The 13,002-nt window shown below is 37.3% G+C and overlaps 1 protein-coding gene across 4 annotated transcripts in view; it reads left to right on the top strand.

Annotated features, from left to right (window-relative positions):
* LYST (lysosomal trafficking regulator) overlaps window positions 1–13,002 on the top strand; it is an 87,270-nt gene that overhangs the window by 27,093 nt on the left and 47,175 nt on the right. For all 4 annotated transcript variants that reach the window (XM_074863184.1, XM_074863183.1, XM_074863185.1 and 1 more), the window contains exons 6-14: window positions 396–1,428; window positions 3,018–3,179; window positions 3,854–4,010; window positions 6,268–6,494; window positions 7,829–7,895; window positions 8,735–8,844; window positions 9,870–10,293; window positions 11,469–11,613; window positions 12,433–12,606. In XM_074863184.1, the coding sequence (XP_074719285.1) occupies window positions 396–1,428; window positions 3,018–3,179; window positions 3,854–4,010; window positions 6,268–6,494; window positions 7,829–7,895; window positions 8,735–8,844; window positions 9,870–10,293; window positions 11,469–11,613; window positions 12,433–12,606 (2,499 nt within the window). The remainder of the gene's footprint in view (window positions 1–395; window positions 1,429–3,017; window positions 3,180–3,853; window positions 4,011–6,267; window positions 6,495–7,828; window positions 7,896–8,734; window positions 8,845–9,869; window positions 10,294–11,468; window positions 11,614–12,432; window positions 12,607–13,002) is intronic.

Below are 13,002 nucleotides of genomic sequence, written 5' to 3'. Positions count from 1 at the left end.
GCTAATTAAAAGTTATGGGAAGGAAGTACCACTAAAGAGCAAATGTCATAAATATGGTTAATTAAACACCTTTTAAGGTTTTGAACATCATACATCTTTTTAATGGACTACATTTTAAAGGTTAATCAATATTTCCTACATTATATCTTAAAAAAAATTTGCATTTTCTATTACCAGATATTTGATACTTGGGATTCTAGAGAAGCGCAAACAAGTTTATCTTCTCTTTAATTTACAATTTACAGTAATTTTTAGCAATTACTGTATACATGATCAGTCCTTGGTGTTACTCAGGTGTGTAGAACAGAGGGTTATTTTTGGATAAGATGTGTTATCTGAGCTACATGAATTTGTGACTGATTTATAAGGTAACTCTCTTATGCTTTCTCTTGCAGGGTAATTAGATACTTGTTTCTGAGTTGTAATGGAGTGAATCAAATGACCGAGTTAAATTACTTAGATACTTTAAGAAGCCATTCTTTAAAAGTGCTAGAGACTTTGATACTCTGCCTTGGTGACCAGCAGAAAGACCAAGCAATGCCAGAGTTGGAAGGCCTGAACAGTGAACAAAAGGACTCTACATCTGGCTTGTCTGCTTCTCTTTGTAGCCAACATGCTGTTTCAGAAGTTCCTCAAAGCCTGAGCAAGTTTTATGCTGGCTTGAAAGAGGCCTACCCAAAAAAGAAAAAGTTTGTGAGCCAAGACATTCATGTCAACACAGTAAACCTGTTCCTCTGTGTTGCTTTTTTATGTGTAAGTAAAGAAGCAGATGGTGATCTGGATTCAGCTAATGACTCTGAAGATACGTCAGGATATGATAGTACAGCCAGTGAGCCATTAGGTCACAAATTACCATATCTGTCACTGGAAAGCCTTACTTTGCCCTCTCTGGAAAATATTCACAGGGCTGCAGACATTTGGTCCATGTGTCGTTGCATCTATTTGTATAGTTCAGTTTTCCAGAGGCAGTTCCATAGACTTGGAGGCTTTGAAGCATGCCATAGATTACTAATTCTGATAATTCAGAAACTTGCAAAAAATACGGAAAAGGAGCAAGAAAAGAGGGAGAGAGTATTGAGTGAAAGCAGCAGAAGTTCACATGGGAGTCCTCGTGGTGAGCTTCTCAACAAAGATGATGCTGTTCAGTTTGCTAAAAGCAGAGAGGTGACACAATTGGAGCTCGATAGTTCTGACAGTCTTGCTGGTGCAGAACAGCTGGTGTCTGAATGTGTCTACTGTGACAGCTCTCTGAGTAGGGAACACACTTCAGTTACTTCAGTTCCTAATCTTGAAGGGATAAAGACTTCTGTAAGAGAAGAGACTGAGTGGGCACTCCAAGGTATCAGACTTCTAGAAGCTCTGCTGACAATTTGTCTGCACAGTGCAAGCACCATGCAGCAGAAGATGGAAGTGGAGATGTTTCACCAGGTACTGTGCAACTTCCCTTACCTTGCTTTACTCATATTTGTTACATACAATATTCTTTCAACAGTAATTTAATCAAAAGTTTTTAGAGATGAAAAAATCTTACGCTCTTATGGTACCAAATTTTTTTGTGTAATACTGAAAGCATGCAGTTCAGTGATGTTCTTAGTAGTCAGGTGTAGTGGTCAGCAGGCATGAAAGAATGGGAGTGGGTGGATGAACAAACTGGCAGTTGCTGTTTCTGAGAAGGCATCTTCCCATGTGTCAACTTGTCACTCTTTGTATTTGGTAAGATGCTGATAAGGATCCTGTACCCCTTTGCTCGTTCTCCAACATGATCTTTGTTTTCTGCTCTTCTGGGTTGGATCCCTGTTCATGCCAATTCTCTACTGGTTGTGGGCTTGAGAGGGCCTTCCAGAGTGGGAGATGGATCCAGACGAGATGAGATTTTTACCTTGTTTACTTTTTTGAACTGTTTCTGGTTTATTTTTTCATCTATTTGTTACAGTTTGGGCTAGCATGGTCTATATGGCTAAGGGCTGAACTGAACATCAAATGCTGGTTTCTGGATCAATGTATCTTGAGTCCCAGGGAAGACTGGTCCTGGCAGATGAAGATTTTGTTTATCTTTTTCTGCATAAAATGATCCTGACTAGAGGAAAGGAATGATTTCCTCTGACTACAAAGGCAGTAGTGGATGTCAACAACTATGAATTGCTGGCTGACTATGCCTGTATTTTTTCTGGTTAGTTATGGCCTGCTTTTTCTGTTTGGTTTTTTCCCTGTGTAGTCCATTTGTCCAGTCTCACATTCTCTGGAGGCTGTCTGAGCTGATGGGTTTTGAATGGTGGGAGAAACTGTGTTTTTTTTAAAGAGTATTCAGTGGAGAATGTGTCATAGAGGTGGGATTGAAGGAGAGCTGCATAGGCAAGATGTGAGCATTATATATAGTGACTCACACATCATGTTTTTGATGATGGATCTGAGCAGAGCATGGCACTTAAGACGTATTATAGGGCACAGGTACTGAAAGGACACCTGAAAAAAGTATTAAGCCTTAGAGATGAACTAATTCAGTGTTCAACAAAAAGTTGTTAATTTACAGAAGACACCTTCACTGTGCTTTAATGTTTTAATTGCTATCTTGAATTTTACTTGGCAGTTTGTTACAAAAGCAGGAGGCATTAAGTACAGGAGAGAAGTGGGAACTGGAGTTCTGTCTGAGCCATTTGCTATTTTTGTGAACTTGGACGTGTCACCCTCTGTCTTGTTAAACTCTAGTAATGTTGTGGTGTGGTTTGAATGCATTGTTCTTGAAACTGTTTCAGGGATGTTTATTTTTGAAACAGTGCTTTCACTTGAAATGTTTGGGAAACGGCATGTTGCCAGATTTTTTTCAGTGTGGAGATTGCTTAACCAACTAAATCTGTCATGACAAACAGGTTGAATCCTTCTTATTGCAAGAGACTGGATGAAGGCTGGTTTTAGCTGAGAAGTCAGATTAGTGTAGGTGGAAGGGGGACATCTTAAATGAAAGCACTAGGTCAAACAGAATAACATGAATCAAAATGTTTGTCTCCCCCAAAATGCAGAATACCTGTGTGGATGATATCTTACTTCAAATAAGAGAGCAGCTTGCTCAATCAAAAGTGATAGAAACTGACTTGGCAAAGCCTCTGTTTGATTCACTGCTTCGTGTTGCGTTGGGCACTTTTTCTGCTGATCTGGATCATTCTGAAGAAAAAACTGAAAAGGTATGGAACACCAACTAAGTAGTCTAATTCTAAATACTGCAAGGTTTGCTCAGTCAGCTTTATATTGTTTGGGTCTATTTTTAAACTTGATAGGACATGTTTAAATGTGTTTGGTTACTATGGCTGTTGAAGATTAATTCTGATTCTCATATGTAAGTGTGTAAATTGAATGGTGGTTATTGATATGGTCCACACATTTACTGCTCAGAAATGAGTCATGCCCCAAAAAGGACCAAGCTGTGTTATGCTTTGTGGACATACCTGAAACCTGATGTACTCTTTACTCTTTGACTCTTGAGAGTGTGACAGACTCTCAAAGGGAGAGCTTCAAACAGGGCTGTTGACTGACCTTAGTGGCTGCAGACATATCTTCACCTTAGAGTGACTGTCAAGGTGCGTGTTTATCATGGTAGTGGTTTTTGAAAACACATTTATTCTTAATGCATTGGCTACCTGCTTATCAAAGCATTGGTCAGGTAGGTAGTAGGAAGAATCCATCTTTGCAGAATCCATTTTTTTATGTAAGAATGAAGTATTCTTCAAAAGTATCTCAAGTTTCTTGAAAGTGTATGATTAATTTGTTTCTTTTGGCAATGGGCTTGGGGAAAATAAGCACCTGGAGGGTTCTAAATTGCTTGCTTTTCTGACCAAAGATGGTAAATTTGCCTGTACAGACCCATTACACTGAAAAGGAGCCTGTGTCACAACCCGGAGATATTTCTGAAGAAACTGAAGAATCACAGTGCTGTAGTCTTAAATTTTTTGCTGAAGAGGAAGGATATGAAGCAGATAGTGAAAGTAACCCAGATGATAGTGAAACCAAGAATGAAGGTAATTGTGAACTTTATGAATATACAAAGCAGTCTTTATGACATAGCAAAGCTTGCTTGTCTTTTGAGATGTGCAGAAATAGGGTTAGCATCAGACCTTTAGCAGATAAACATAGTTTAACTTTTTTACTTCCAGTAGGATGAAGTTACAGATGGAGAGATGATGAATATTCTTACTGAGTGTTACAGGAACTGTTCTGTTTTGGTGGTTTTGGTTTATGTGACTCTTGCTCTAAAGTAATTTTGCTCAAATGTATTATGGTCTAAAAGCAGTTTTCTCCAGATATGCTTATCAGTAATTTGTTTCAAAATCAGTGCTTAATTTCTTATTTAGTATTATAACAATCCTGTAGAAATTGGATAGTCTAATTATATCATAGAATTGTAGAACACCAGGTTGGAAGGGACTCAAGGATCATTTGGTCCACCCTTTCTTGGTAGAAGCACGGTCTAGAGAAGATGGCCCAGGACCCTGTCCAGGTGAATCTTAACAGTGTCCAGTGTTGGAGAATCCACCACTTCCCTGGGGACATTATTCTAATGGCTCGTTGTTCCCATTGTGAAAAATTTTCTTTTTGTGTGCAATTAGAACATCCCCAGGAGTAACTGGTACCCATTACTCCTTGTCTTTTCCATGTGACTCCTTGTAAAAAGGGAGTCTCCATCTTCCTTGTAGCCACCCTTTAAATACTGGAACATGGTGACAAGGTCTCCCCTAAGACTTCTTTTCTCACGGCTGAACAAACCAAGTTCTCTCAGCCTTTCCGCATGCAGCAGGCTTTCCAGTCCTTTAATAATCTTTGTGGCCCTTCTCTGGACCCTCTTCAGCCTGTCCACATCATTTTTTTTGTATAGCAGGGACCAAAACTGAACACAGTATTCCAGGTGTGGCCTGACAAGTGCTGAGTAGAGTGGGATAATGACTTCATCTCTGCTCGCGATGTCCTTGTTGATGCAACCCAGGTTCCTGTTGGCTGGCTTTGCTGCTGCAGCACACTGTTCACTCACGTTGAGCTGCTTGTCCACCAGGACCCCCAGACAGATCCCCTTCCACAGAGCTGCCCCCCAGCCAGGTAGATGCCAGCCTGTGCTGCACCCCTGGATTGTGTTTTCCCAGGTGCAAGACCTGTTTGCCTCCACCCTCTGGGTGCAGCCTGTCAGCCAGTTCCCCACCCACTGCACAGACCACTTGTCTAGACTGTAATGTATCAGCTTATCTAGGAGGAGGCTGTGGAGAACTGTATCAAAAGCCTTGGAGAAATCTAGGTAGGCAGTGTCCACTGCTCACCTCACATTGACCAAGCAGGTTACTTGTTGTAGGAGGTGAATGTGATTTGCCATTGGTGAATCTGTGCGGGCTTTTCCCAATTACATGCTTCATTTGACTTGTGATAGCCCCCTTGTGATAGGATGTATCTCTTTGTATTCATTCAGGGTTTGATGTGCACATCTCGTGCTGTATTCTGTTTGTGTAATTAATTTTGAACATGTGTTTGCTTTAATTTTTCCCTTGTGCTGAATATCTGGATGCTTACATTCTTGTATGTGGTCAGCATGAACAGTAACAGCCTTTAATGGAACTGCATTCAACTGTTGCTGTTTACCTGTGTGACTAGGCTTTATTGACAGTTGTACAACACTTTAAAAGCATTTCTGAATTAAAAATTTAACCTGAAATATTTGCATGAAACATATGTCTGTACCAAATAGTTTTTTTTAAGTAACATCTTTTAAAGTTTCTCCAAGGTCCAAGAGGAGAGACTTAAATGTTGTGGTGGTTTTGCTTTTTTTGATTGTCATGTAAATATTCTCTCATGTGCATTTTCTGAGTAAAATAACTAAACTGCTTCCCCCAACCTTTTACATAAAATAATTTCAATTTATCTCCTTCCTTAGCAGGCTCAGACTTATGTATAGAAGCTTGAGGTTCTATTGCAATGATTTTACTGTCATGTTTCATGAATTGTGTATTTCATGATTACTCTGTGTGTCCAGTTCCCAAGAAATGAAGGCACAGTTTAAGAGCATGTAATGGAAGAAACTGCATCTTTGCTCTTCTGTATTAGCAGGAAAATATGAAAATCTGAAGCAGAATAGAAGATTATACTATTATTTTGAAAACTGCTTATAAGCTAGTAACTATTTTTGGTTTGTACCTGTGAGAAGGCTGGAGAAACTATGTCCTTGGATGTTCTGCTTAAATCATGCAAACTGTATTCAGCTGAGTAAGTTTCAGTAAGACAAGTGTTTTCTTTCAGGAGCAGACACAAAGGCAGAACCAGGATGTACTGGTCCTTCAGGTTATTTTAATGACCTAGCTGAAAACATCAGTCAAGGAGAATTAATGTATCCTGAAATCTGCATGTTAGAATTAAACTTGCTCTCAGCTGGTAATGCAAGTTTAGATGTGCTTGCTCATGTATTCCAAAGCTGCCTGAAAATCATCACCCAAAAGGAGAGGAATGCCACTGTACTTATAGAACAGGTAAAAATGTTATTAAAGGCAACAGTTTAGCAGTTGTATATCTGATTTGCTTCAGTTTTATAGTACCAGTATATCTAATAGAGTGATCTCAGAACTATTCTCACTTGTTAATGGCACTTGGTAAGACCTGTAACAATGTAAAGGACTGATATTGCCAGCTGCATTGCATTTATTACCTTTCAATACACTAGTTAACTAAATTTTCTGGTATCTGACCTATAAAGCTTTTGAGTTTCACAGTTACCTTATTTTATCAAAACTGTTTGATAACTAGAGCTATAGATACAGATTTCATGAGTGTCAGACCTTTGAAAAAGACAGAAAAGCTAATATCTTCCTGTATATGGATATATGTAAACATTCTAAATATATGTATTCCATATGTACATTTAGAAACTTTCAGTGGTGTACCTCAAAAGTATTTCATACTTTTATTCTTCATAAGTTTACATTAGAAATTAGTTATGCATATGTTGATGTTCTCATGATCCTTTGGAATTTGATTGTTAGCTTGTTTTTTGCTTTTTAATAACTAAATTGAGTATGCCCCTTTTGCAAAAGAAGAAAATATGGTTAAGTAATCTAAGCATAAAGAGCTTGTTTGTATGATCATTTGATTAAGAAGCAGTTAATGCTTTACAGCTTAAACCAAAAGCAGGAAAGGAAAACATTGTTTTGTTTCAGTACTCCAATTCTTTGTGTGAATTATTAGCTTTAAATCACTAGCACACATGTATTTCTTGTTTCTGAACTTCAACACATGAAACTACTAACAGTTCAAAATCTCATTTTCATTACTCTTCAATATAATTTAAAGAGCATTGTATCAAACTAATCAATTTAGAGATTTTGAATATCTTTAGATTTTTTTCAAATTACCTTTATCTAAGATGCATTTGTGAAGGATGCTCTTCACTACATGGGGATTTTTTGTAATTATTCTTTAATCTTGCATAAAAAGGTTGGGGAAAGGTTGAATTTGCTTTCAATATTGCATCGGTATGTAACGACATGCTGTGTTCTGTCACCACTGTTAAATTCTGTAATTCTGTTATGGGGCAGAAAACAAGGGAGATCCCAGCTGCTGAACTGATAATGGCTGAAAGGTTTCTTTCTAAAATAATTTGGATTTCAAAGTCTGTCTTCAGCAACTGAACTGTACAGAACACAAAAAATGTTCATTAGTAAATATAAAAAAAATTTTCATACAGTAACTGGAACTGTCTTTAAAATCAACAGTAGACAAGAATTGACTGAAAGAAATTATTTCCTAGTTCTTTGAGCTGGTGTATATTCTTTAGATATAAACTTTCCCTGTGTCTTTTTTTTAACAGGGAGCTGTCAAACACCTTTTGGGAGGATTTCTGAACATATTGACACAAACGGAATCTAGTTTTCATGGTGAGTTCAAGGTCTAAGTAACTTAAATACTGCTTTTTATAACTTAATATATACAGACTCAAGTTTTTAGTTCACAGTGCAAATGCAAAATTGACAAAGCAAATTCATTGGCATGTGTGAATTTATGCAGCTGCTTCTTTAACTTGTGACAAGTATCTAACTTATGTGTAAATACAGGGTTATTTCTGAGCTAGTGGAAATCTGTTATTTAAACACATGCTGGCAGATCTGAAAATGGTAGTTGAAATCGTAAACCCTAGGGTTGACAGTGTTAACAAACATTGCTTGGAAAAATAGCAGTTCTCTTACTGATTGAATCTGACTCCATCACAACCTAAGTTTTTATTTCAAATTTCATTGTAACACAAGTCTTAGTGATGTCTTGATTGTGTTCTATTTCTAATCAGAAAACAGCTGGCTAATCCATGAATGTGGAAGCAAATTTAAATGCTTGCCCTAAAGTAGCTTCACATAATGAGGTTGCTCCACAGCAGGAGATGATGTAAACCCATTCCAGGACTTTGATCCCTGACTTTGTGGGGATAGCTTTTGCAATGTAGATGGTAGGTTCCCAGACTTTCAGACTCCAGTTTGCAAACCTAGGAGCCAGGCTTGGTGTAGCCATCTAGATTCATTCAATGAAATTTTGAATGGTAGTGTCAGGAAGTACTGTTGGATCTCTCTAGAATTCATCTTGTAATAGCTACTGCTTCCTGAATTTTAAATGTTTTGCAAAACACTCTGCATTCCAAATAAATCTTTCCTCATAATAGTATGGAATAAGAATTTCTAAAGCTTTTAAAATTCTTCTCAAGAATATTTTGTCTCCTTATTTTTAGCATGTCAGATGGTGCTGGTAGACCTGTTAGTTTCCTTAATGAGTTCACAGACATGTTCAGAAGAGCTCACACTGCTTCTGAGGATATTTTTGGAGAAGACACCTTGTACGGTATGTATGGAGTAGCACATAGCAAAATTCAGAAGCTTAATAAGAATGAAGCAAAAATAAAATCCTTTTGTGTCCCAAGAATTTTGGTAATGTAACAACAACATTCTAACTGATCAGAGCAAATGAAATTTGGTTGTTAAAACAGATCATTCTTAATGTGGAAAGGAAATAGATAAGAAAAGAGGGGATTTTTGAAGTGTGTGTTAGTCTTGGGAAGTCTCTTCAGCATGAGAAAACAAGATTCCTCTTGGAGACTGATGTGGTTATGGGTGACAGAACACTCTTAATACTGTAAAATTTGAAGAAATTTCTGTAAAGTTATAAAACATTTCACTATTTCAGGAATGGTTTAGCAGCAGAAATTACTTTCAAAACTGTCTTAAGTTGGTTTGTGTAACACTGGAATCTACTGTGTGGGATATACTGCTGAAATACCTAGCTATTCGTTTGTATGGGAGTCCATAGGAAAAAAAAAGTCAAAGGAAATAAAAAGACTGTGGAGTCTGAAATAGTACCAAACAAGGAGACACAAGTAAATTTTTCAAATGTGGCTTGCAATAATTGGCTAAGTAATTAGAGAAACTTTTTGGCTTAAGTGCTCAGCTAGTTTTGTTACTGATCATGCAATAACAAAGTGATGGCCTGTGTGTGCATTCCTGACCAGCCTCAAACATAGGGTAAAAGGTGTGGTCTTTTGTTGAGGTATAAGTTAATCCGTTAGCACATAACAAATGTGGGATAAGATTGTGCAATGACCACCTGTTGTGGTTCAGCTGATTCCTAAGCATGGTGACTTGAAGCTTGATCTGCCCTAAATCCCCAGAACTGTTGGGTCATAGTCTGTTGAAGTTACTACTTGATGCTTTGTAAATGTGTATCAGTTTGAATATGGAAGTCCACCTCCTGTTGGGAAAACAGGAATCCAAGTTTAAATGAAGAGTGGGTTTCTGTTTAGTTAGATGACACTTGACTATGTGGTGTAAACAGTTTATTTTTTTCTCATTTGTTTGGTTTATTTCTTCTAGGAGATACTACTCAAGGGTGTATTGAAGATTATCGAAACTAATATTTATATGAACCCATTACAGTACCTTACCTTCCCTTTGCTACATGGCACAAGTTTGAGTATTAGTTCTTCACAAAAATCTGCTAGCACTTCCAACAGCAAAACTGCGGGACTATTAAAAAGAGCAAAATTTTCACAGAGCAAGAAAGAGGCAGATGGTGAAAATTTGAGTCACCAGCTGTTTTCTTCTTGGCATGTAGCCCCAATTCACTTGCCTTTAGTTGGACAAAACTGTTGGCCACACATGTCTGAAGGCTTCAGTGTCTCACTGTGGTTTCATCTGGAGTGTGCTCATGAAACAGAAAATTCAACAGAAAAGGGGAAAAAAATCAAGAGAAGCAGCAGACTGGTAGCTGTAAGAGAGAACAGCTTTGACAGCACAGGTGAGGATATAGTACTTCCTGTTTCTATTTAGGTAGCACCGAAGAATTCTGGTTACAAGTATTACTAATTGACATTCCATATACAAAAGGTTGAACTTCTTTCTTATGGATATTAAACAGGAGTGGTAGTCTTTCTGATTTTTGAGTACTGTCATATACTTTTCCAGCCTTAGTTTTTAAGTTGGATTAATGCCTGGTTCCTTAGAAATTTAGTATTCTCGCTGAATTTGTAACTTCAGTAAAAAGCCTTCATGCTACTTCATGTTATGATGAAAATAGTAAATGCTGCAGCTGAAAGGTCATGGGAAAAGACTGCTCTCAAGTCTATTTGGTCTCATGTATTGATGAAGTGGCTTTTGTGTTCTTTTTCTTTAATAGAGAGCTAGTAAATCTTTGTGATTTAGGATTTAAATAGGAAGTCTTAGCTAAAAGATGCTCTGAATCCATCAAGTCAGAGCCTGAGGCTGACTCAGTATAAATCCTCTAACTTTCCTTGTGTGTGCCATTGTAAATGTTAATAGCTGTACAACACTTCTGTTTATCTTTGTAGAGACCCACCTGCTTCCAAACTCTTCTGAGCAGAATCTTTTGGTTTGTAATTTGTAGGAGGAAAAATTCTTTGTTATTTAAAATGCCTCCCAATCGCAACACTTGGAATATCTTTTACTGTCCTTTTTTTTCTACTGTATTTGAATAAAAGAAGGGACAACCCTGCCCTGAATCTTGGAACTCACTAGAGCTGCTTTTGTTAGGTCTGTGCTGTTGCTTGGTGAAGTAAAAATATTAAATGCAAGATCATACTTAAAGGGTAGTATGATTTGTGAAGAAAAATCTAAACATTTCTTGGTGAACACTGAGCATGCCAGTTCAACGTAGGAATATAATATGATATGGCATGTTGAAAACAACACTGAATTAGACTATATTCATGCTTAGTGGCTTTACATGGTTACAAAGACATCTGAAGAGCTGAGTTAATGTGGATCTCCTCTATTTCAGTTTATAAGAGACCTAGGTCTCTGAAGAGAATCAGGCAAGGTGGGGGAGTTTGGAAAAACGACCACAAAACCCCTATATAGTACCTGAACTATTTCTTTTCACACTTGATAGCTGTTAGGACAGGCTTTGTTGTTGTATTGTATTGTAATTGTGTATAAACATGTTTATATTTCTAGAAGAAATGAAGTCTATAGGAATGGAATACCTAAGCCTGGGAGATAAACTTGTTGAAGATGGCTGTGTTCATATCATTTCACTGGGTTCCAAAGCACTGATGATACAAGTCTGGGCAGACTTGAACACTGGAGCATTCATATTTCGGTATGGTGTATTAGTCCAAAAGCAATCTTGTGAACATACGTATTGTTACTTCCAGTAGCAGCTTGCAGAGAATACTGATGGAGAGTAGAAAACTAATTTCTATAGTAGAGTCATCTTGCACACTGATGGCAACATCAAGTACATTTGGTGCATACAGATCTACAGGTTTACTTGCTTAAAGTGTTAGTCTCTGGTCTTGCATGTTTCCTGTAGCCATATATAAATAATTGGCCTAAAGAAAGATGCAAGATCAGTCATAAACATAATGCAATGCAAGGTAGCAATTCAAGTGTTAAAGGATGTAATAAATTTGTGAAGATAAGCAAAAGCTTTTGTGGCTGTAGGTTTTCACACTTGAAGTGTGAAAATTGCTGTTACTTAATACTTACTACAGCAATCTTGGTTTTAATCTTCTGAACACATTTTAGCTCTAATTTAGTTCTTGTAAGTAATGTATCCTTAAAATGAGTCTAAAGCTGCAATTTTAGAACACTATTCCACAGCATTCAAAGCACCTGCACTTTTTCAATAAACTGAATTTAACTCTTCTCTGTAAAATAGAGATAATATCCTTATGTTAAATGTAAGCAGATTAATGTAAACAAGTTAAAATAACTAAGTTGAAACTAATGTGAGGATTTTCCTAGCTTATGTTGAGCACTCTAAATATAGCATTGTGATCAAAAATATTATCTGTGAAAGTTAAGGAATGCAATCTCAGAGTAACTGAGGCCAAAAAATTGCAAATTTGGGGCTTAAAATGCAAATTCGAAAACAAACATGCACACACTTGTTTTTCCTTTTCTGTTGTTTTTATAGTATGTGCATGGATCCAAATGATGAGATGAAAGCTGGTCTGCTGGCACAGGCTGAATCTCCAGAGAATGTTTTCCTTGTGGGCAGGTGGCAGCATTTGGCAATAACATATCGGCAGCAGCCAGAAGGCAAGAAAAATATCCATGGAAAGCTGTTGCTGTGGGTTTCTGGTCAGAGGTAAAGTATATGTTAGTTGTACCTATATATTAATCTTCTTAAAAAGATGTTTTCTGGTAGGAAAATATCTGTACTATGTTGGTGTAAGTTGAAGTTATGGTTGAGTAGTCTTCTGGGGTAGGAGAAGGATGTCTTACACTGCTAGGAATTCCCTAGAAATATCCAGAATTGTCTTCATTGCTTTGAGAATCATCAGTTCATACCGTGGACCAATTTGTCACAAATAAGTGAAAGAGGTAAGTACTACAAGATTTTGAGTAAGATTCAAAAAAAGCTATGGTATGAAGTTAGCAGTAGGTATAATGTGTCTGGTGAAGAATTCAAATTGAGGAGGTATAGTTCAGGTACTGAAAATATTGTTGAAAGCAGGAATGAAGAGATGGAGAGAAGGCAGTC

The sequence above is a fragment of the Strix uralensis genome, chromosome 3 (genome assembly GCF_047716275.1).
Source record: "Strix uralensis isolate ZFMK-TIS-50842 chromosome 3, bStrUra1, whole genome shotgun sequence".
In the NCBI taxonomy this organism is placed as follows: domain Eukaryota; kingdom Metazoa; phylum Chordata; class Aves; order Strigiformes; family Strigidae; genus Strix; species Strix uralensis.
Note: the sequence above shows the minus strand (reverse complement) of the source record. Positions and strands in the feature narration are given on the sequence as shown.